Source organism: Arvicanthis niloticus, chromosome 7, assembly GCF_011762505.2.
Source record: "Arvicanthis niloticus isolate mArvNil1 chromosome 7, mArvNil1.pat.X, whole genome shotgun sequence".
NCBI lineage: Eukaryota > Metazoa > Chordata > Mammalia > Rodentia > Muridae > Arvicanthis > Arvicanthis niloticus.
Window position 1 is genome coordinate 73,149,536 of NC_047664.1, and position 26,115 is coordinate 73,175,650.

Sequence of the window (26,115 nt, forward strand, 5' to 3'; positions counted from 1 at the left end):
AAGCATTGTTTCTTTGCTGACCTTGATGACAGCCCAGCTACCACAGGCTAAGGAGACACTGAGACAGGCATGGAGAGGGTAACTACTGCGGACGTTTTAGGTATCTCCCAGTGAACAGCAATCAACATGGAGCAATAGATGAAGATGAAAGTAAAGCAAAAAGAAGGTGTTTTACATCAGTGATATTAAGGCACCAATGGGAGATGGTCCATTCAGCTTTCAGGGACCAACTGATGCAGAGCAGAAATGAAACTGTGAGGAGTAAAGTCTATGAAGGGACATGATTGTTCCTAATGGAGGGGCACATCTTCCACCACAATGAAAGACCAAATAAGAAATATGACCAAAGATACAAAGAAAGTTTAGGAACAAGGGGTTAAGATGTGATGAATGATATGACAGCATCTAAATCATGATGCATGAAATGAGATCAGTAGAGGGCAATGATTTGTTGAGACAAAAGCTGTAAAATAATTAACTGTCTCTTAGGGTGAAAACTGACTTCACTGTGAAAGTGTCCATTGCGTTGGTTAGATGTTCATTTGAGGTTCATAACCATACATTTGACATGAGCTTGGTTAGTAATTCGGTGCATGATATCCTCTAATAATGGTCAACCTTTCTGTCCCAGGTGTACTGCACCAGAACAGGAAATGACAACACCTGTCATTTCCTGTAATCAGTAAGCCTGTCGATTCTGTTCTGAAGGCTTCCCACTGCACAGCCATTCTTTTCTTAATTCAACTTTGACAAATTTAATTTGCCTAGAGTTTTCTTTTAATCTAAAATTAAAAGCAGAAGGGGACCATTTAGTGTTAAAAGTTCCAGAAACTGTGGAGATTGGTTGATAATTCAGGCTAACTATTATCTATATTATAATTTTTTTAATGGAAAGGAGTATCCCTAGAGGTCACAGAGCAGAGGGGAGCATGGAGCCAGGTTCCAGGCACCAGGGAGCTTTTAAAGCCACATTAGCTTATGCTTCAGTAACACTAAGAATAGTACCACAAAGGAAGTGTGGTTCCAAACATGAGAAGTTGTGTGTTCATGAACATTTTTACTCATGGGCATGTATCAAATCCTGCCAGAAGATGAGATGGAAAAATAAACTATGAATGGCTGACCTTGTTCATAAGTACCAAGATGAAGGGGTAATCCTAAGAACACAACCCAACCCTCATTAATTCCCTTTCTGAGTGAATTATGAAACTGTCAGGTCAGCAGAGTTGAAACACTAAGGGCATGCTTTGTTCTGTGACAAATAAGAGAAGGAGCTGGGCAGTGGTGGCGCACGCCTTTAATCCCAGCACTTGGAAGGCAGAGGCAGGTGGATTTCTGAGTTCGAGGCCAGCCTGGACTACAGAGTGAGTTCCAGGACAGTCAGGGATACAAAGAGAAACCCTGTCTCGAAACAAACAAACAAACAAACAAACAAACAAACAAACACACACACACACAGACACACACAAAAATAAGAGAAGGAACTTTCCCAACTTAGATGGAAAGATACTCAGGGATTATTAAAGACCCAGTTGATGTTGAAAGTCAGATGTAACACAAATATTTATTTATTCATTTATGTATCTATTTGTGAGTGTCTGTTCTCTGTTCTTAAGTACACAAAGGCAAACATTACGAAATGTGTTCATCACCTTGGAATTCTTTCTGCTCTATCTGACTAGAAAATCTAGGGGTGAGAATGTTGAAGGTCTTGTCAAAGAACAGATGTGATGCACCTATGGGACTATACAAATTGTATGGAGAGGAAGGAAGCCAGGTAATATGGGCAGAAATGCAAACGCACAGCCAAAATTCTGCACTGAATGGTGTGGTAGAAATCAAGACATGGGTGACACAACAGGATTAAAGATATGGGCAGGATGGCAGCTTTCCATACAAGCTTCCTGGAAAGGAATTAGATGCTTTGATAGTTACTCACTGTGGCCTGGCCCAGGAGGTTCATCCTTCAGTCCTTCAAGGGTGAAGGAAGGGAGGAAATTGCCTGTTAAATTATCTCTGAACGTCAAAGTCTTTTCCTCCTTAGAACCTTTGAAGTTGAATTGGTATTGGGGAATATGGAGCTCTAGCTGGTCAACTTAGCATCTCATGGTTTTAATTTCTGTTTGGTATCTTTAAATACCTCTCCATGGAAATGAAAAGCAAATTGTCTTTCCTTTCCCACCAATATAATTAAAAGAGACAGGATGAAAAGGCCCACAGATGGATCGTATTAGGCCTTGCCAAAATACGGATCAGGATATGAAGTAAATCCCAATAATTGCAGCAATTGATGGCCCCAGCAGAGAATAAGCCTTAAAATTAAAAGTTCTGAAAAGCCAGCAGTGCCACTTGTGAGACCATAAAACAGAATTAGGTTATGACTACGCAATCAAAGGGACTTATTTGAAGTTGGGCACTTTCTAACCTCAATTGGAGGAGCAGGCCCTTCTTGACAGCACTGTTAAAATTGGGACTCTACAAAATTTCTTGAAGCTCTTTGGTATCTTTTCCATGTCATGGACTATAAACACACACTTATTCCATCTTGAAAGTTTCCTTCCTTGTTGTATAGGTCCTCCAGTGCGAGAGGAAACCTTGATACCACATGTGGGAATAGCGAGAGCAGCCCATAAACTTTAAGTAATAAGCACATTGACACTTGTTCCTTTGAAAAGCCGTGGATTCATTTAGGTAATCACCTTTGATGAATGCACTTTGCTAGAATAATCTTCTGCTTCTTGTGGGCTACAAATCGGAACTGTAAAAGACATGTGAAAACATCTGGCAAGAACATCACAGTGTGTTTCTACACATACTCTGGGTCATTCTGGGTCTCACATATGAAAATTCTCAAGAAAAGGTACTGGTTTGATACTTACATATTATTTTTTTCCCAATAGAGAGATCAAAAGTTATCCCGTTTTTTCATTTGTCACCATTTGTCACATATTCAGAATATATATTTAAATGTCTGTCTCCTTTGTTGATTGGAATTATCCAAGAGACTCCCCAAACATTAGAGGCTCTGGCTGTTGCCCTTCCCGGAGGTGGGGGATCATGCACTTCAGACATACAGGCCTCTGTATTGGATCTGACTCAAACTATTAGCTTTTATGATATCAGAAAATGCCTTGCAAGCTTCTAAAGGTGGGATGAAATCAAAGGCACTTCATACCTGTGAACCACATTGATAACCAGTACAGAACTATAGCCTTAAGGGAACAGTAGTAGTACACATACAATAGCAGTACCCAACAGCTCTCCAATTGATCTTAAGATCCATTCAACAAAAAGGAAATGATGCCTGGTGCTAGAACCCTAGCCAGGACCTATCTAGGACTGGTGAAGTCATAGATCTTGGAGGAGAACTTACAGTCACCACTTTTCTAAACCAGCACAGTCCCTAACTACATTCTAAGTATTTGTTCTTGTGCCCACAATTGAGTTTATTTCTCACACTTCCTTAAGGAAACTTCTTGTTGCAACCAACAGGGACCATTACAGAAAACTATAATGAATCAAATGCAGACTTGTGGAGCTCAGTCTCAACTGATACATCTATGACAAATCACACTCACCTAAGGGTCAGGAATCAGTGCAGAAAAGGCAGTAGAAAGACTGTAAGAGCCAGAGAATAAAGGAGATTTCTATGAAATTGTATCTCCTAGAAATGTCATAGAAGTCACACTCATGAAGACTCACTAATATGGCTGACTAAACATGACCTGAATAGTAACAACACAAATAGACATGCTAATGTGGATAAAGTAGGAGAAGTTCAGGTGACCTCAACCCTAGACAGGGAACTACAAGCAAGAACAATGCTGAGAATGGGAGAAATAGCCGTCCCCAGGGAAAAGCACACCAGCTGGTTATTTAATATTAAACTGTCAACCCTGATAACATCGAAATACAAGTAACATAGTAGAATGAACAAATTGTATTTATATACTTAAGGATAAACACAGATATGTGTGATAACATCAAAAGGAAAAGAAGCCATAAATTTGAAAGAGAACAAGATTGCTACATGAGTGACTCTAGAGACAGGAAAGGGAGGAAGGAAGTGTTGTGATTATAATATAATCCCAAATAAAATTACTTAAAAAAAAATCTGTCTTCCTACTGAGCTCCTCAAGAGCCAAAGCAAGTATCCATGTCTGTAATCCCTATATATAGCTGAGCGTTTTCCCAGCATCCCCTTGAAGCCATAGTACCTATAGGATGCTAGAAGAGTTTTACCCCAACAGTGTTATAATAACAGCAAATTGAAACTATCTCAAATGTTCATCAACTGATGACTCATAGAAAAATTCATGGCAAGTCTGTACAGAATAGTACTTAGCTTCCAAAGCATGTATTAATACTATAAGAGCAGACCTAGACGGATGACCACGGTATATCACCAAAAGGGAAAAGCATCCGTGACGTACAAAGTGTGATTTCAAGTTGTGGAAATCAACCGCAACACTATGTGAACAGTTGGATGTGTTTGGAGCCATGGAGAGATCTTCATCAGGCTGGAACAGGGGTTACCTTCTGAATAATGGGGAGGTGACAGAAAGGAAGCATGGGAGGGTCTGAATAAAGCTAGCAAAACACAAGTATACACAGACTATAATGCCAGTCATAGTGCGTGATTCATTTCCAAATCCAAGTAGATGCTGTGCTCTCGCATTGCACAGGGCATGCTTGCAGCAGTGGCTTCTTTTTTTAAAGATACATACACTTTTGTCAGTCTTACTAGCTGCTGCCGAGCATGGTTCCTAAGGCTTTAAATAGACTCTCTCACTTCCTGCACACACAAATCCGTGGGGAAGATACTGTTCCAACAAAGACTTGGTTCTGGATCTTTGAGAAACCTAACACAAATATTGTACCTTTAGTTCTGCTTTCCAACTGCCTGTGCGTTTTCCATCTAAACCTCATGTAGCTTCCAAACAAACCATTTCCACATGTGTGCACATGTGTATAATACACTGAAGATGTGCAGAACGGAAGCCGAACAGCAATGGCTGAGAAATTAGTCTTCTGAACCTCTTGGTTTTCCTCCCTCCTCAGCATATACATTCTAAACACCATATAGCTATTGGACATAAGTGAGTGGGAGACCAGCAGGGCAGAAAGAGCTCTACAAATAAAGACACTTCCCAATCTCCTGGGAAGAGGAATGGCTCTTTTTGAGTTGAAAGTACATCAAGGAGTTCCATACACCACTGAGAATTCCTAAGTGGCAAATGGTAAGATCCAGAGAAATGTAAAATGAAGCATTGCAACCTACCCTTCAAAGCAATGGGCAACTGTCAGAACCCACTTCCTGGCAATGAGGACGCAGCCACAGATATGTCCACTGGGTTCACTCTGCAGAGAGCACTGCCACGGCCACCTCCCGGGACGACTAGTCCGACCCCCAAGGATCCTCTTGTTCATTCGGGCAGCAGGGCGGCGACCACAGTCTAACAAGGATCAGAAATCATAGTCTATGATTCATTTCCAAGTCTAAGTAGATGCTGAGCTCTGGCTGTGATGTGTAATGATCCTGTTTCCCAGGAGCCAGCACAGTTAATGTCATATCCCATGATACACCACCAATCTCACCTTGTTTGTTACACAGAAGGGAAATCTTACTTCTGCTTGGGCAGGACTGCCTAGGTTTGGAAACATAAAATTTAGGTCATTGGTTTGGAGCAAGTACTTCATTTGACAAAGTATTCAGAAATTTAGGGGCAGAGTTTGACCTATGAGGAAGTCTTTAGATTTCCTGTGGGGCAAAGGGGCAACTTTACTTTTCTTCTTTGTGGGTCTTAAAATGTAATCTACCTAGCAGTTGCATTTATTATTATATATTTATTATTATATTATTTGTGTTTTCTATCACTTACCATCTATAAGCTGTGGCCTTTTCAGATAGTTGTTTAACTCTTTTTTTTTTTCCCATTAAACTCGGGCGGAGTCACACGGGGAAAGCGGGATTTGAACCGGGAGAGACACAGCAGAGGGCACAGGCTTGCCCTCTGCAGGTGGCTACCTTAGCTACTGCGCCACCGCTGGCTTTAGATAGTTGTTTAAATATTCTTAAATCTAACCCTTTATTTTCTCAATTGTTGGACTAAGGAAATCATAATTAAGAAGTCTACTTTAAAGAATTAATGGGTCAATCTTAGATAAGACAACCTGGCTGTAATGTGTCTAATAAGAATCCATTCCTTGGGCTGGGAAAACAGCTCGGTGCTTACCTAGCATGCATGAAGCCTTAGGACCTCAAAAATGCTCTTATTAAAAATAAAAATATATCTCTTAAAAAAGGAGGAGGCTGGAGAGGTGGCTTAGCAGTTCGAGGCATGTACTACTCTTGCTGAAGACCTGGGTTCTGTACTCAGAACTCACATCAGGGAACTATCACTCAGAGTTCTAGGAACCCTCTGGCCTCATGGCCCATTAATTCCTTAAAATAAACTCCTTAATTATAACTATCTTATTCTAACAGCCAACAATGAAGAGTTAGATTTAAGAATATTTAAACAATTGTCTCAAAGGCCACAGTCTACAGATGATGAGTGATAGAAAAGGCAAGCTAAGTTTATCTGCCTACAAAATGCAAGTGCTAGGTGGATCATATCTTAAGGACCACAAAACAGGCTGGAGAGATGGCTCAGTGGTTAAGAGCACTGACTGCTCTTCCAGAGATCCTGAGTTCAATTCCCAGCAACCACATGGGGGCTCACAACCATCTGTAATGAGATCTGGTGCCCTCTTCTGGTGTGTCTGAAGACAGCTACAGTGTACTCATATACATTAAATAAATAAGTAAATAAATATTTTAAAAAAGAACCACAAAGCATCTGCACTCACGTGACTATGCTCACACACACCAGATGCATAAATTAAAACAAATCTTAAAAAAATAAAAGGATTCATTACTTCCTTACATTCCTCTTTCAGCCCATCTATAAAGGAGACAAACTTGTTTAATACATACATCATCATTTAAGAGATGTCAACACTACATGACTTTGATTTTGATTTGTGTTTATTATGTTTTTCAGACTCTAACTTAATTTTCCCTGTTAACTAGTCCTATATAATATTTGTAGGAACTACAGATGTGAGAGTTCCCTTCAAAATGGACATTCTCCTAACATAATGAATCCTGTAGTTCTGGCTAAATATGAAATTTGTCAAAATAAAATTAATCCTGTTTATAAAGAGTCCATTAATGTTGAAATGTAAAAATTAACAGATGTTCTGGGAAAGTTATTTACTGGTGTGGCAAGTTTGAGTGTCTGCATGTTTGAAACAGAAGAAATGCCTTTGGTCAGCCCTTACTCCATACTGTGCACACACAAGGCTGCTGTGGGGGGCTTCTTACCTGTGCACCAGCAGCTCCTGCAAGGTGCTCCCATTGAGATTCTCCCAGCTGGAGTGCACCCTCAGCCACTGCTGGCCTTCCTCTCCTTGGATCAGCTCAGTCACAGATGGTTCTCTGATATAAAGGAAATGCTGGGTAAATATTCAAACAATCTGAACAAGTGTTATCATTCTTTTGGATTCATTTCTTTAAAATGTACCACATTGTAAATCAATATTTCAAGAAAAGAAATTTACTCAGGAGGATTTGGCTGGAGCTTGATTAGCAAAGGGGAAGGGAGTTAGGAGAAGGAAACTTAGTTACTTTGGGAAAAGGCCCCTCGGAGCACTACACACTGTGTGTTTTATCATTCACACACAAGCTTCCAAGAAAACCATAGCTAGCACCCCAGTTACATCAAATGGAAAGTTGGAGAAACTCATCATTAGGCAAAAGAGAGTGCTACTATAAAAACATTAGCTTTCCTTGCATTCTGAAACACTGAGACGTTCCTCTTGCACAAAACTAAATCCCTGAACACTGGTAATACTGGTGTGGCTCATTACCAAACACAGGCAGTGAATCCATAGGAATCACCAGCAAACATGGTGAATCTATAAGGCTGAGGTCCTAGAATCAATCCCCTATAGAAAGCAAGCCAACTGTACTCCATAAAAGAATCTGCTTTTTGGGACTTGTGCAGTTGCAGAAGACATATACAAATGTGTGATTTTTTTTCCCACTGTTGAAATGAGATGACAAAGCTTACTCAGAGTTCTGAAACATGACACAGGACATTTTGCTGTGTTTTGGTGAAGGCATCCATCCAGCAGGTCTCATGCTTGTCAAGTATTTGATGGCAGAGCCCTCAGCCTTATCCTGTGGTACGCTTCAAGGAACTGTCATCAGATCACTAGACAACAGCCCATTCTGGCTTCATCTTTGTCAGTGGGCTTTGTGTGTAAGCAATAACAGGTACCCCACAATAGTTTGAACTGGGCTTGCTTACCCCATTGTTTGTTCTCAGTGGTTGAGAACTGGTATTGAAATACAGATGCCTGTGTAGGAAACGCACAAGTATCCTGCTCAGAATGTGGAACATTTCTATAAGAATACTTAGAATCCAGCTTCCAAAATATTTTTTTAAACCATATCATATCATCATCATTATCTGAGTCTTATTTTGTAGATATAATTTAAGGTAGTACAATGATTCTGGGCCTACTACCAGACAAACAATTGAAGACTGATTAAGTTACTTATCAAACTGAAGAACAAGCCAAGATTTTGACAGAATGGTATTAGTGGGCTTCAGACAAACATGAATGAACACTGCTATTGAGTCATTCCTGTTGAGACAGCTCAGCTTACACTTGCTACAGCATAACTCTCTTCAGTATAAATGTTTCAAGTGGGCATGACATCTGAGTCTATCTTTTTAGTAAGCCATAAATAAAAAACATACCAGTGGAATTCCAACTAAAAAGAGATAGCTTTTTTTTTTTTTAATCTTACAATCTTGTCTATTTCAGAGGTAGAATATAATAATTATATTGGGTACAATTTATAGGTACAATAAATAAAAATTACTTTTTATTATTTTATATTACCTTATAGTATTTTTTATTATTTTATATTACCTTATGGCATTAAATCACACTATTCACATCTCACAAATATTAAAAACAGAGTAATTAATCTATTTCAGTATGAAAAGTTATGAAATTATAAGTGAAGTAAAATATTTACTAATCATAACCATCAATTAAATAGCATTTAATATTATTAGAACATTAATAACAGTATTTAAAACAATTTATATTGTAAACAGCAATCAACCATAAATAGTATAAATTAAAATATCATTTGATAATGAAACAGTTTTATATAACTGAATAAGTTATGCCAAGTGATAAGTATATTTTTGTGTAAATATATTCTTTGTCTTTCTGGATATTTTGTTGGAAAATTCCCATTTCTTTTTTGATGCCTTTTGGAACATCACTTTTACTTTTTATCAAATAAAGACTCGAGCATTTTATGGACAGCACCTTGATTTCGGTGTAACAGTAAATGCTGATCACTTTTTAGCTTATGTTAATCATTGTGTAAGGCTGGAGATAACCAGTTTCCATTTCAATAAGGCATTTTTTTTCTTTAGGAGCCTGTAAACACCAGTTAAAGCTAACTCTGTAACAGAAGTGCTTTGTCTTCTCAGATGCCCTTTCCTTTCTTTTTTAAAGGCTTTGGAAGCATAGAAAATTCTTCTAAACATGTACACAACTTGATTTGAGTAGGAAATGTAAACAACATGGGGCTCTCTAGATAAAGAATTCAAAATTCAGAAAACTTTACATTGTAAACTTGCCTGCTACCAGGGACAGACATTAAGTGGAATATTTTACTTCAAGAGATTACTGAGCCCTGGGATTAGGAATCTACAAAGTCATTTGTATGTTAGCTTTTGAGTAATGTAAAAAGGTTAAAAGAGGGCATTAAGATTAAACTCAACTTACATTTATTAACTGGGGTTCACCAGTCATGTTCATACAAGTAGTGCTAGTTATCAGATGGTTTGGAACGCAAAAAACAAATGTTACTTCAAGAGAATTTAAGGCAGACATTAAAATGGATAACTATGAGTTAATAAGGAAAAATGGAAATTTAAATAAGAAATTAATAGCTATCATTTCAGTGAAAGAAAGAGATGAACTCTTGTTTTCAAAAGTTGTTTGAGGTGCTGGATAAGGGCTTCAAAAAAGTGAGATCGAGAAAATATGGTACAGTGAAGGCTGCCTCAGTCCATAAGCATCTCTGATTCATTCATGTAGGGGTGAGGGGCCAGTGATCAGAATTCCAGGCGGGAAGACCAGGGATGGAAAGATGACCCCACTGGAAGGAGTTTGGAATGTTAGATCAGTGGCAAGCAGGTCAGTGTGTCTAATATTTGCCAAAGAAAAAAAACTTGAAGATGGGTAGGGTAAAACAGGAATTGACATTTTATACAATGCTAGAATAAAAGAACTAAACTTTCTGTGCAGATTTTAATATAATAGAAAAAGACACACAGTTTTGAGATAAGGTAGTATACGGATGCTAACTTGGAGGTACTTTTTAAAGACAAGAGATCAGAAAGACCTAAGATCAGAAACTCAGCCATTACTGGGAGTGCCCAGTACCATTTCAGAAGGATGCTGGTATGTAACAACTTCCTGTGGAAACTATTCAAGTCCTCTTGGGCCAAAATGCTGAAGGTCACTCAACTTGTACTATGTTCTTAGGTTCTCAGGTTTCACCTATGTGCATGTCCGAGTCAATGCGCTAACCACTGGAATGACCTGGGAATCTGCTATCCTAGGGCATTTGTGTGAACCAGGGTCATTCCTGCTCCTGAATTTCATGGTTCATGGTTGGTACTGTTATTACTGGGGTTAAGACTAGAAGGGTGAAAACTAGCTCTGGACCGTACTTGGTTTTGGAAACCTCAGGGAAGCTGGTTTTCGTGGGTGGCAATCTTTTTTAACAATGAGTTGTTTACAACCAAGTGAAATATGAGGGAAAACAAACTGGATTGACTTCAGATCCTGCCTCTTTCCGCTGTAGTTAATAATGGAGACTTTCTCTACCTCACTGAGAAGTTTCCACTTCATAAATTATTCACAGATTCAACTGACACGCTTTGAAATTCAGTTTGCTAATAGACATCCAAATTCCTGTCAGGGTTTATGATTACTGGCCATAAATTTATGTTCTTATGGCAACAGGAATACATTGCCTTTGTTTTTAAAGCTGGTACCACATAGATTCATGAAAGAACTTAAACAAAAAATCTTCTTCCTATGAATACATTTTCAGGAAAATGAGTCTCTTTTACCCAAAATACAACATTCTATCAAACACTGTGAATATACACACTGTACTCTAGATTTTCTTTCCACCTAGATGTTTAACCACAAACCTCTTAGGATTTGTATAAGAAATTAGTTCCCTATGAATACAACACAAGAGTACCAGAAATGACTTAAAGGTGCTGTGTGAAGGTATGGTACTCCATGGGCTTGCTTCATGTGGCTTCTCCCTTAGATATGCAAACATCTACTCAGTACTGTAGGCATTTTTACCAAGAAGTATTTAAAAAAAAAAAAACACAAAACATTGGATTATGTTGTGTAGGGTGTTTTTCCACAGTCTATAAACACAAAAAAAGGGAATGAAGAGTCAATGAATAAAAAATATTATACACATGCATGCATTTTTTTTTTAGAAAATTAACTAATAAAAAATAATTATAGGGCTGGAGAAATGGCTCAGTAGTTAAGAGCACTGGTTGCTTTTCCAGAGGATCCTGTTTAGTTCCCAGCACCCACAGGGTGGCTCAAAATTGTCTGTTAACTCCATTCGAAGGGATTCAATGCCCTCTGCTGGCTTCTATGGGCACCAAGCATAGACATGGTACACAGACACATAAGCAAGCAAGTGTAATTCACACAAAATGAAAATAAATGAATCTTTAAGCATAAAAAGTTTTTTTAACCTTTTCTGGGAATCTAAAGAAGAAATGGAAGATTAAATTTTTTTAAAATAATGTATTGGACATCATTAGCAATCATGGAAATGCAAATCAAATCATGGTGAAAATATGATCTCATTCCAACTAGGCTGACCATCAAAAAAGTACTTAACAATCAGAGTTGAGAAGAATATAAAGGAATTAAAACCCATACATTGGTGGTGGGAGTATAAAATGAGATAGCTCTTTTGGGAAAGACTTTGGTAGCACTTCAAAAAAATTAAATATAAGTCACCATTTGCTATAGCAATTGTCTTCCTAAGTATTTAATGCCCAAGAAACTTGAAAATGTATGTTCGTGCAAAAGCTTACAGGTGACTATTATAAAACTCTATACTCAATGGAAAAAGTAAGACATAAAAGCAGATATTATATGAGTCTACTCATGGAAAGTGTACTCTGTAGAAAAATCCACAGATGTGGAAAATGCATCAGTAGTCATCAGGGGCTGAAAGCAAATTGCCGACTAATAGCCATGCACTTGGGGCATTGGGGGAGAGTGGAGGAGGCTGATAAAAGGATCCTGGAATCAGATTGTGCCGATTATGCAACCTTGTGAATCTAGTAAAAGCAGCGCAACAGTGCTACTGGAAGGGGTTAATTCTACAATAAGCAAGTTATAGCTCACCCATTGAAACCTTGTGACTATCAGGAGATGCTTACTTGGGGTTCATATGCGTAAACCTGGGCTAGCAGCATCCTGGGCTGGACTTTCACGTGCTTTCAAGTTTCATGTGGATAAGGCAACCATCTTGAACTAAACAGTTCTTTCCCAGTAAACCTGGGGGATGGGGGGAGGCAGTGACAACATAAACCCTACAAGGAACTACTAGGGACTACCAGGTCACATAATACATGGTGTCTTTGACTGTGGTTTTGCCCAAAAATAATAGAAACATCCTTCAAAACGAAACTCTGCCAATCAAATAGATTCAAGACATGGATTTCCAGATGAGCTCACATTTTGGAGAGAGAGAGCTTGTAGAGCCAGGAGACAGGGAAGTTCCCACCCCCTAAACTTATCCTCAAATGCCAGATGTCCCAACCCTGCATTTGGCAAGGATTAGAGAGCTGAATGAGTCCTGATTTGTATTGTTCATTAAATACATGTGCATATGTTTCTGATAGTGTAAGTAGAAGAAAATATGCTGTCAAAAGAACTCAGGGGCTTAATTTATCCCTTTGTCGAACCAGCAAAGCACTGTGCTTCTAGGCTGCGGCGAACTCTGGAACAACCTCCAGATGAAAGTAAGTCTTCAGATTTAACACAAACAACAAATCTTTTCACTTGAACGAACACTTAGTAACAGGTCTGCCATTTTTTGCTCTAATACATGGAAGAATACATAGTAGAATTTGTGTCTGAAAATCAGAGCCCATGACCATCTTTTTAATCAACTGCCTCTACCAGAAATATTGCTGTATAATCCCAGAAAACACACAATTTGGCATAGGAGTGAGTTTTTTGTTTTGTTTTGTTTTTCAACAAACTAGTTTATAAACTACCTACTAAAATCAATGAATACCCCCTTTAGAGGAAAGGTGAGTTAGTTCTGGATACTAAATATTAATGCTGTTTTTCAATCTGTCCTTACAGAATGAATCCTCCCAAGGATTAGAGCTGAACATTATTTTCTTGTATACTTTAAATAGGAATTCTGTAAGCTCTGTTCTAAGTCTGTGTCACTGTCAATGAACGAAATGAAACCTACGTCCTTTGCTGGTCTCGCACATGTCTCTCCTCCTACACCATCAAGCCCAGTGATGGTGTCCTCCTTCACATTCTCCATACAATGTCTAGTTTAGACCAACACTCATAAGCACATACTCCACAAAACGAAATAGAATATGGAAGGCAAGCAGAACCAGCTAAGGCCTGCTTTCTAAGGTTTGACTTTTGAAGTAGAATATGTTTGGAAGCTAAAGGCTGGCCAGTACAAAGGGCACCCCATTCTGAAAGCCAGTCTTTCCCCTCCAACCTAGAGTGTAGACGAATCATGGTCAGAAAGGTTTTGTAATCCAGGACTTTGACTGGAAGATTCGAAGGTTGTGTAGCGCTTGTCTGAGGTCCCAGTAGCAGAAGTATGAATTTACACGGGACAACTAGTCTCTAGAGACCCAGGAAACAGAAGCTTTCCAAGCAGCTCATCCTCGTACTAGGGATTAGGCCTCGTCTGACCATTGTCTTCATTCTTTTCCTCTTCTGCCTCTCTATATGTCTCTCAGTCTATGAGCCATCAAAACAAGTCGACAAGCATAGCTGAAGCCAATCTCAGATGACCTGATGTTATTTACCCATTTATCCAAGAATTCTGCCAGTAATTATGGCATATTGACTATATTTCTACCTCATAGTCTCCTTGCCTTCCAGTGAAATAAAGTTGTTGAAAACAAAAACATCCATTTGTCTATTGGAGCTTTAAATATCTTAAATGTTAACCCCCGGAGTCGATTAAATAAAGGAAATAGAATATGTCAGCTTGCATTTCAGAGCACCTCTGTAGATCTAGCTGCCCTTGAAGCTCGCAGGATGACCCCAAACTTGAAGCAATCCCCCTGTCTCTACTTCCTGAGTGTTGGGATTGCAGGTATTCAATGTGATATCTGGTTAAAGGAATTATTTATAATCCCATATGCAAAAAAAGTGGAAACAACCCAAATATTTGAAGATATAAATTAAACATGGTATAACACTGGAAATGTGGCTGAGCAATCTAAATGTGGTATAACAATTCAATGAAGCATTGTTTAGCTATGAACACTGTACATGCTATAACACAGATAATTGAGAATATGATCTAGACAAAAAGAGCACGTGCTATATGCTTCCTTATTAAAACATCTAGAGCAGAAGCGAAATGCGTAGAGATGGAAAGTAAGTGAATGATTTACTCTGCATCTGGAGGGAAACCGAGAGTGACTCCATATGGCCACATATGGAGTAGTGATGAAAATGCTATGGACTTAGACAGTAGAGACCATTGTGAAAACACTGTGACTGTGCCCAGTGCCACTGAAATAGTCAAATTCATTAAATGTATGTTAGCTCAATAAAAATCTAATATGCAAGAAAATCAAAAAAGATGAAGTAAGACATTTAAGACAAGAGATCTTTTGTTTGCAGTTTAACAGTTTATATTTCAGGTGACTTGTCAAAACTTTTGTTCTTGTAAATCTTCTCAGGTCTGACTTACCCTCAGAACTCTCAGCAGAGCTAAGTCTCATCATGTAATTGAATTTTTGTATTAAGCAATACCCCTATGTCTTGGTGAGAGAACCAAGATAAGCACTTTCAAGTGGTTTTCATTTATTGAATCAAAATCATATTCCATTTCATTTAGACACAATAAAGAAATTGCGAAAATGGACAGTAATTTAATAAATCATGACAGCTATAATGTTTTCTAGTGCTGGAAAAGATTAAAGTTCTTCTATTATAAATTAGTAGGAGTTACTCAAATTTCCAAAGATGTGGGTCTTTACAAGGAAGAAAAGGGCACAAGATGTTAGCAGTGATATGATTCTTCAAACTGGGGCAACAAAAATATGCAGCTAGTTGCTGAGTCAAAAGGCTCGTAATTGTAAACAATCTTCATTTGTTCAGTGGATTCTGGGAAATGCCATCAACTCTGGCTTCTAAGTCTAGAGTTGCATGACTCCCTGATCTTTTATTTTTCTCATTTCTATATTCATACTCAAATATCACATATATCATTAGCATAATAAAAACAAAATGCCGTATAATAATATAACATACATGTGTATACATCATCTTGTATGTGCTATGTGGTGGCATAGAAGATTATTCTCTATTGCCAAATGACCTCACAAAACAGTGTGTGCACACTTCTTTCCATTCCAGTTATGTAAAAGACAGGGTGGGTCTTCTCATTCCACTACAAAACAAAACGCTGAATTATTTCTTGGTGTGTACTTCCTGTGTCACTTAGGATAAATAGAAATACCAGCAGCTTTTACTTCTCTTTTTCAACTTGGTTTTTTTTTTTAATGTATGTATATTGCTTAAAAAGAAATTCCCAATAACCCCAGGGAAGGGGTATGAAAAGTTTTTCATCCAGGCTCCAGAGAGGAAACCATCTTAACGCATTTATAAGCAGTGAGTGTATTCCGTTTCACGAGTGCTTCAAAATACAATTAGTTCATTTACTTTTGAGATTTCATAACAGGTTTGCAGGTCACACTCTTTAGAGCAGGTGCCTAGAATTAAATAAGTTCCTCACACAGGATTTATTTCAAGGGCTTTGGAGAGCCCTGATTTTCCAGTTCTACATCATTCATAAGGAAAATATTACTGCTAACATCCACAGAGCTCTCTGAGAAACTCATCAAGTGCTACACACTACTGACCTTACCCTAAACCCATCTGCCTGCAGGCCAGCTGACTCAATGTCTCCTGCCAGCCATCAGCACACACGTGGTGTTCTCTTGCAGATCTGTGAACAGTCAGGGATGAGGAGGACTTCCCGTTTTTAGAGAGGGTCACTGAGGGGAGAAAATTCGAGAAAGCCTAATTAAAAACACATCTTCTCCAGGGGCCGTAAGTTTGTATGTCTTTGCTCTGATTGCATGCATCCATTTGTATTTATTTTAGTTGAGAACCATTTGAGGTGAATTCGATATGTGCTGTGTTTTCAAAACATTGCAGACTCTAATCAAAGGGACAGGCAGCTCTCGACTTTTCTTTATGAGACAGAAGATGGCCGGGGGCACTGCCAAATTCATGGCCACTGCCTTGAATTTACACAGGGATTAGCCAAACTAATTGCAAGGAGCTATTTGAAACTCCATACTTTATTTTTCAGCGTCTGAAAGTGGAAATCCGCGAGGGTGGTGGACATTTATGATTGGTGTGGTGTATGTGCAAACCCCCAGCCTCCTCAGTGGATCAGCCACGGGTCATTGTGGGAGCACTGTGTACCTGATGACGGTGCACAGGAAAATCATTATTTGGCGAGAGGATCCAAAAGACTAAGGTAGGAACTGAGTGAATTAGGGGAGTGAGGTGCACACAAGGAGGGAATTCGTCAGATAATCAAGATGGGATGACAAACTGCCACATTGACTGAGGTGCTTTCCAGTCCTGCCCATGGCAGGAACTTGACAGAAGACTCATCATGGTGAGGAGCAGGGCATATAGGTCAGACGAAGAGGCCACTTCTATAGCCTCTTCTTGAAGATGTAAATGATCCAAGAATGACTGATTGTTCACCACTATCGAACTTGGGTGATAAATAAAATTTAAGACCCAAAATGGCATGCCTCCAAGCATTTGAATGTAAAACTATTATACATATAATATAGACATTTAACATCAAGAAGTAACTTGGGGGGAATTTTTCTGTTACTCAGAAAAAATTCTCATGAATCACCTGTCAGCTTTTATAACAGTTAAACAAAATAGATGAACTCGATCAGTAATACCCATGACATAATTTAGGCTGCATTAGCTTAGATGGCTGACAGGCATGTGAATGCCAGGCAGGTGGCAGGGACTGGAAGCTTACCACAGCCCCATTCATCTGAACTGTCTGAGCAGTCGGCCCGTCCATCACACCACAGGTCACGTGGCACACAGTCATGGTTGGCACATTCCAGCTCATAGTCTTGGCAAAATGCTGGGCAGGGAGACCAAGAGGAAGAAGATGGAAACATTTGAGAAAGCAGACTGAAGACACCGCAGGAAGAAAGCAAGCTCTGTTCATGTGGGTAGATCGCTTTTTAGGGATCTTACTATTCAGTTACTCTCTGAGTCACATATAAATCTCTTTTTGATTTTTAAAATTATAGTAAATCTCCTTGATTGCCTACTTAGCATCCATTTCCCGTCTTCCTTCCATGGAAAGGGAACCTGATTTTGTCCAGGGCTTCATACCAACCATCCCATATCCCAGAGGAAGATGTTGATTAGTTTAACATCAGCATGGCATGTTTCTTATCTGAGAGTAATTATCAGTCCAGGATTAAATGCAATTCCACAACAGGCCCTTGCTCTATGATTTTATGATTAATGCATTGCAAAATAGCATGCACCTAAACTCTGCTGACCACGCCATGCGCCTGAGCCTGGAACCAGGCCAGACTGGAGCAGGCAGCTTTTCCTACTCCTTGCCTGGAGCTGTGCTTTGAGTGTTTGTACAAAATGTCTTCTCTAATCCACACAGAAGCCCCTTGCTACAGGCTGTCACTCTGTCCAGTGTTGACCCATGGGGAATCCCTTAGTGAGATTTCAGAATAAGGAGCAGAATCGTCCCTTCTTCCTACTGAATATGACCAAAGCAGCTCATCAACCCTGACGTCAGGCTAAGATGAGTCACAAACATGACGATGTATTTCTCAACTCTCTGCAGCCTTGTGAATTCATTCTGCCATGACTTTTACTCTAATAACATAAGACGTGTATAATAGACATAATAATAAATGTCTTCATTATTTGTCAGATTGAGTTGAGCTTTCTGTTAATTGTTAAGTAAAATACCTTAAGGTGTTGGCTGTATATCATTTAGACAGAAAAGATTTCAAAAGCACACAAAACTTAAAACCACCACCATAGATTAAGTGTAAACTTCTCATGACCTTCTGATGTTCTCTTAACCTATGTACATTTACTTTTAAAACTCAGGGCAACACTGTACACACTGCCGTATATTTCCTATTACTCAACTGCTGTCTTTGCGGTAAGTGTCCTTTGAGGCCATTTTTTAGGGGTTTAGTTTCAGGCTTGTGATACAATTGGAAAGCTGAAGAACTGCTCTTTTTTAAATAGGGAAGATGTGAGGGATATCTTGCAGCCAGTGAAAGCATATCCTGGCAGAACATGCTGGGACCACAGCCTCCTTTTTTTTTTCCCCCTAATAAACAGCCTTGAAGATAATATGCTTCTCTGTTGTTTCTTCACCTCTGAATCATGGACTGAAACATTCTAAACTCTAAATAAAATAAACCCAATCTCTCACATTGATTCTCTTGGGTATCCTGTTAACTAATGGGAAACCAGCTAACATATCAACTAAAGATATATAACAAACCCAGGTCAAATAATTCTGTAGTGTGAGTTTAATGTTGACAATGTGTTTAATCTTATGGTTATATTTTATGTCTTCCATTTTGGACACAGGAAGGAGGTATTTTAATGTTTTCTCATTGTTAGAATAATATTTGTATGTATTTAAAAACATTAGTTTTTTTTTGGAATATATACCTTTGTAGACATAAGTTTGGTCAAAACAAACTAAAAGCTCTGTGTATGTATTTCCACATTTCTAGCTTATATTTAAAGTGAAGTGATGGGTATTTAAAATACAAAATACCATTTGTTAGCAAATTCATAAAGGCACTTACAGCAGTTTTTTTCATCCATACTATCTGGACAGTCTGGAAACCCATCACAGATTAATGTATGCTTCAGACACTGCTTGTTGAATGGACATTCCCAAAGATCTCTCTCTTTACAACCTGGAAACAGAAGAAAAAGCTATTAGTGATAGCTGCACAGTTGAAAATGATGGCGAAATTTAATTGAATCATGTTTAAAAAAACTCTTTAGCATAAAGGTCTGGTTTCTTCTTGAAGACTTTGGACATCTGTGATTACTATGAATCACACGATTCTGAAAGTAAGAGCAAACAGTAGTCTCCATTCTGCCGGGTGAACAGAACAGCATGCCTAACAGAAGATCCAAATCAACATACGGGAAGTGGAAGAACCTGAAGAAGCAGCTCTGCACCAGTGTCCTTCCTGAGTTGTTCCTTTTGCTTTCTGAGTCTGCGTGCCAACATGCACGGCTCATCTCTAAAGCGAGTCACGCTTTTAAGCACGTATGCCAAAACCTAGAGATGTAAACCCGTGCCATCTTAAAATGTAATTTCAGTCTACAAACTGAGGGACCATCTGTGTTTCATGAAAGAGGCCCCTCATGTGTTAAGTACTTACAAAATTCGTTTAAGAGCCAGGTGCAAAATTCATTACTTTTTCTGGGCCTGAGATCTAAGGTTGGAAAGCTCATCAGTAAGTATGGAAAACGGAAATGATGTGGAAAAGATAAGGATTGTGGGTTTACAATGTGAACTTCAATTTCCCTTCGAGGAGCAAGCACTTAGGCTACATTTACTACATGTCATCTGGTTAAGTGCCGTGTGTTTGAATGTCTTCTAAGAGATGCCAAGATTCTACTGTAACTAGATACCCCAGAAGACCCAGGGTCCTGACCATCCCGAGAGGGTATGAAAGAAAAGATTTCCCAGCTTTAAATTTTTACATATGAAATGTTTTAAGATGGTTTCACCTGTAGTCTAGGCTGTCCTCGACCTCGAGACTCACCTGTCTGGTTATAGTCAAGTGCTGCCTTGACCTTTCCGATGTCAGTGATTTTTTTTCTGAGAACAGTCATTAGTTCAGGCTAGGCCCTCAATACATGGTTAATTCAAATACAACTTCACTTCATCCAAGGAACAAAAACCTCTGGTTCTCAGGAAAATATAATTTAAGATATCTAGATCACAAAGCAGTGACCAAATCAGGATGCTCTTAAATGCTATGTCTCATCAGACCTATTACAAAGAATTCAGAGAGTTCTCATGGATGACTAACTCAGGAGTCTTGGAATCCATTGGAAAAACCATCTCACTGTTTAAAAATGGTTATTCAAAACAGGAATAAAATTCTTTCCCAGAATAGAAATTTTACTGAGCTAAAATTAGGTGTAAAGTGTTTTGGCACCCAAATATGTGAGAGATAAATGGTGAGAGACCTGCACTGGCCATTTGCCTGGAGTGACCTTAGGTCCAGACATCGATTCAATGAATGAATTCATTGAATGGGGTTGAGTTTCCAGCTGGCAGAGGATGCCAACCCAAACTGCAATGTTATGACAGTGATGTCTTCTAGAGACTGAAAAGGAACCCTGAAATCTGCTCATGTGCACCAGTTCCTGTCTAACAGCCTAAACATCTCATTCCATCAGAAAGCAGTGCAAACACCGAAAATGTAACTAATTGTTGTTGGTGTTGGTGTTGGTGGTGGTGGTGGTGGTGACGGCAGTGGCACCAGATAAACCACTACGCTAGTGGGGGATGGGAGAAAGAAGCCTGAGAGGTCTCAAAAGGAGACCTTTGAAACAATGAAGAATTTGTACACTTTGAAGGGACTAATATAAAAACAAGCAGAGGGACAGGTCACAGGGCGAAAGGCCTACGGCAGTGTATACTGACACGAACAGCACTAGTGACAATGGCATTCATTATCTACTGCGTATCTGCATTCTCCAACCTTAAATGAGTACTCTGTGACATCAATGTTTTCTTCATGTATACATTTTGTTAGAAAAGTTCATACAAGCAAACATCTCTTGGGCATAAAGATGATAAGAACAGAGAAAATGAAGCGAGAGGAGGTCATGGCATTTGTCATGTTGAAGACAGTTTTATTTGTGAATAAGCCACTTTGTCTATAAATTGACATTTTTGATGTATGTGTTCGAACAAATATGGATGAGATAGGATACTTCACATAGCTTTAGGTTATGAGACCAAATTGCAGGGGTTGTTAGAAGAACAATTGGCCAGCACAGGAGAAACCAGCAAGGCACACCAAAGGAGGACAGTGCTGGGCAAGGGATCAAGTCCTGATCGGCACAGAACTCTCCTAGCTCAAGCACCAAATGGCAAGCTAAAATCGACAGGTCCTCTAAATGTAGTCCGGATGCCAAACCTAAGTCTCTGCACAGCACTCTACCATTCTGAGAAGCCCATCCAATATCCAGTATAAGATGGTGATACATGAATCAAGCAGCAAAGTGCCAAAGGGAGAGATCACTCTTCTCCTTTAGTGGGAGTCTGTCAGAGATCAGAAATCAAGCCCACAGGTTCATCCCCAAAGCACACTTAGGGGTATGCTCCATGTGCAGAAACAATGAGTCTCTCTTCTGATGGCCACCAAGCAGAATGGTCCCATCTATAAGCAGAGCTTTTGTGTGTTAAATTATCGTAACTTAACTTTTGTGTGTTAAATTATCTGCTCTTAAGGAGTACAAAAATATATAAAACCTTCCATAAAACTTCAAAGTATTACAATAACGAACTTCTGAGGATCTCCAGAGGATCGGACTCTGAGAAACAGTTCTGGTTACATCTAAAGTTTTTGTTTTATCTGAGTTTTACAAAGGACCAAGTGTAACTGATAAAGGTGCTGTTTGTTAATGTGAAGACAGATGTAAAGCTACTCAACAGTTTGTATTGCTATCAAGCTTTCCCTGCATGGGGGAATTTCATTATTTAATACTCAGAAGAGTGACTCATTATTGGTTGTGATGCTACATTCAGGTAATTAAGGATTCTATTTTTACATTAGATATAAAGAATTTGCTTAAACCATATTTTTTTAATGGCCCCACTGAGAAGACCCACTGTCTGCATCAGAGCACAGGTATCACCGCATTTATATTATCGCTTGCCCAGACTGTGGTCATAAACCCCAGTGAAAGCAAACTTGAGTCTTACACAGTCAATGTCAAAATTTGGCAGCAAAAATCAAGTACAGAATCTCGTGGCTGTTTTCTTCGTGTCTTTCATGTTTGCTACTCTGTTCAGGACTGGCTATTCTCCACACAGTGGAGATAAACTGGAGATAAAGATAAACTGGAGATAAGCTGGAGATAAACTGATTTTTATCAAAGTGCTAGTTTAACTGTATATGGAAATGTTATATATTTTATCACTGACAAGCTATCAACATATAAGATGACGAACTGCTGACTCTGCTAATCCCTCCCTTGTCTCCAAGGCTTCCTACCTGTGAGTGAGTTCTTTAGTGATGCCTCCAGGCTTGCATAGTTCTTCTAAGCATTTGTTGAAAACATGCTGACTATTAACAAACCTCAAAGTGCTTGCATACATTATCAGTGAGAAATTTACCACAAAAGCAGGAGCCTGCTATGAGCAAATCTCTCCTTGCTAAGTTCATTTATTTCGAAAGTTACAACTATAATCTAATGTGCTTCTCCAATCCCATTTCCAGATACAAAATTGTTAAAGAAACATACAATCGATTTAATTTCTAGCATGTCAAATGCTTCCTAAATGAGCTGTAGATTCATGACAGGCAACCCCAGGCACTGAGTGCCTTCAACACAGAAGGCATAGAATACATTAGAGTGACGAGAAAGGTGGAATGCAGGCCAGCCTTCCTGTCTTCCATTACCACACAGGCGTATGTGCACATGACAACAGAGGACAATGACAGAGCATGAACTGGTTGATGTACCCAGAGTCCTGTGTGGCCTGTCAACCTCACTTCCTTAACTATTCACCACCAATGTGTCTTCTCAGCACATTGAACAGCCCTCTGAGTGCATGCATGTATGCATGACAAAGGGGAATTTGTCCATCATGGGTCACTTTGGAAAACTCAGTAAATTATTACTATTCTCATGTAAATTATTACTATTAAAGCAATCAGTTTATCTCCTAATGAACTATTTCTTGTCAATTTTTAACTTCTACATCTGAGCTATCAATGGTATTTTGACATGATATTTTGAAAATGAAATAAAGGCTAGTTTATTGTACTGGCTGGTTTTGTGTGTCAACTTGACACAAGCTGGAGTTATCACAGAAAAAGGAGCCTCCCTTGAGAAAATGACTCCACGAAATCCAGCTGTAAGGCATTTTCTCAATTAGTGATCAAGCAGGGAGGTCCTAGCCCATTGTGGGCTGGTAGTGTTGGGTTCAATAAGAAAGCAAGTTGAGCAAGCCAGGGGAAGCAAGCCAGTAAGTAACATCCCTCCATGGCCTCTGTGTCAGCTCCTGCTTCCTGACCTGTTTGAGTTCCAGTCCCAACTTCCTTTGGTGATGAACAGCAATGTGGAAGTGTAAGCTGAGTAAACCCTTTCCTCCCCAACTTGCTTCATGATCATGATGTTTGTGCAGAAATAGAAGCCTTGACTAAGACATTTATTTTATCTTTGTGGTATTTTCTCTTCTAAGAAAAAAATTCTAATGAAAACTCATTGTTTAACTATAATTTTGATATTTCAGGTTCATTTAAGTAGTTTATAATAGTACTATGAATTTATGCTTCATAATATACTTTAGAATGAAGAAGTATTCTTGCCAAGAATACTTGCCATTTATTCTTGGCAAGATGTATTTTATTTGTTTTGTTGTGATTTTCTTGACTCAGAGCCTCAAATAGCAGCCTCAAACTCCTTGTGTAGTTGAAGGTGACCTTGAACTCTCAACCTCTTGCGTCTACCTCCCGAGGGCTGGGATTTCAGGTGTGCACCTCCAAGCAGCATGAGCCATTATTTTTTTTCAACTGAGCACTGGCCAAATATTTAGTTACCTGGTAAAAAAATCTAGACTTAGTCTCCTTGATAGCATCATAGGACCACTTTGAATACTCTAAGTTAATCCATTTTAAATCATACCTCAGACTGCTATACTTTAGAATACCAATGTTCTTACATGAACAGTCTAGCACATTATGGGCACACCACTCAAATGACATTGAGTGATTTTATTTTTATTTTTTGTTTTTATACAAAAAGCTCACCAACAGGAACAGGCAAACTATAGTAAGTTCTCAAATTATTAAATATTGCCCCACAGCAAAACTGCACTGACCTCTGTACCATCATCCTGACAGTTGTAATCTTCTAGAAGATTCGTGTGTCCTTATTTATAGTAGCCGATAGTTCAGTTGATTGCTTATGACATTTTGTCTTGACCAGGAGGACAGTGTTTACTACAAAAATTCATTTCGAGGGGGAAGGCAATATTTCATACTTCAAAAGCCAATGGAATAAAATGGTCTTAAAATGTATATTGCCTTATGTGCTTCCAGTGAATAAGGTGTCAGTCTTATTTTGGGGTATGACAGGCTAAATAATCATAAGCAAGCTAGCTTTTAGATAGCCCTTCAATCATTCTGCTCTGTCCCGGGCATTGTTTGTTGAAAGCATTGTCTGTTTTCTGCTCCCTGGCATGCTCTCAGCATACAAGAACCACAGTTTTCATGAAAATAAACTGAGTATGGCTGTGTCCAAATTGACACTGGCATCTCCAGTCTCCCCACTGGTGATGCTGGGGCTTAATGGCGTAAGTATCAGGGAGAGTTTTATCCTTTTCAACAGAGGCAAAGTGAGAGGGGAATGAAAATGAATCTTAATTAAACATGAGCGCTGTTGCCTGAACCATCTTTCTGGATGGAGGTGCCTGGTTAGTGACTGTGGAAGGCTATGCCAAGATATCGATATTCTTCCCAGAAACCAGATAACAACTGCTTTGCAATTTAATAACAAAAATGGTTCCTCACACTAATGAACTGTTTCTTTTTCCTTTTACTATTCATATATTTAAGGCTATAAACTGAAATGTAATTTTATTATAAATTAAAATACAATTTCAGAGAAAAGTCATATCAAGTCATGCCCTATGGTCTACTGCCTTCAGAATTAAATGCATTAAGTGTTAAGTCAGACGCCACTTGCTAGAATAAGCAAACTGTTTGCATATTCCAACACAGTTCCTTATTGTTGGTGGTCACTACTGTACATTAAAGACAATGCCACCTCACATACATACCACAGTTCTCTTCGTCACTGTCGTCATCACAGTCAGCTTGGCCGTCGCATCGTCTGGAACCCAGAACGCATCTTCCTGAGCGGCACTTGAAGTGACTCGGAGAGCATTCTGTCAAAAAGCAGTGCTTCTCTCAGTGGACAGAATTACAAAGGGGTCAACCTACACCTATGTTTCCATTTGGGGTGATGTATAAGAGCAAGCACTAAAGAGAGAACAAGTCTCCTAACAGCCGAAACGCCTGAGGTTCACATGGCTCTTCACATGGCTCTCCTCTCTCTGCTAATCCCCATCCTTCTCCTTAATTCTTGGTACCATCTCTTCAGATCACCACCGCCTAGCATCTGTTCCTTACAATAACTAATCACCTTTCTAAATAGCCACTAAACAACAGCCTGAGCCTGAAATCCCAAATGCAATCCATGATCCTAATTTCCCAGAGGTTCTAGCCTTTCATTTGATGAACCAGTCCCCAAGTCTACTTTTCTATTAACAACCGTTCTGTTAATAACCCACTGCCTTCTCACTTGGAAGAACCAACGGTTGGTGTTTGTCATTAGCTTCATGGCTCCTCAAACAGCATCCACAACTAACCAGTGGAG

General features: G+C 39.1%; 1 protein-coding gene across 3 annotated transcripts in view; it reads right to left on the reverse strand.

Annotated features, from left to right (window-relative positions):
* The window catches only part of Corin (corin, serine peptidase), a 192,418-nt gene that overhangs the window by 11,775 nt on the left and 154,528 nt on the right, over positions 1-26,115 (reverse strand). For all 3 annotated transcript variants that reach the window (XM_034508909.2, XM_034508910.2, XM_076938624.1), the window contains 7 exons: positions 25,517-25,624; positions 19,278-19,391; positions 17,444-17,554; positions 16,292-16,421; positions 7,370-7,483; positions 5,599-5,648; positions 5,282-5,456 (listed from right to left, as the gene is read on the reverse strand). In XM_034508909.2, coding sequence (XP_034364800.1) covers positions 5,282-5,456; positions 5,599-5,648; positions 7,370-7,483; positions 16,292-16,421; positions 17,444-17,554; positions 19,278-19,391; positions 25,517-25,624 — 802 coding nt within the window. The remainder of the gene's footprint in view (positions 1-5,281; positions 5,457-5,598; positions 5,649-7,369; positions 7,484-16,291; positions 16,422-17,443; positions 17,555-19,277; positions 19,392-25,516; positions 25,625-26,115) is intronic.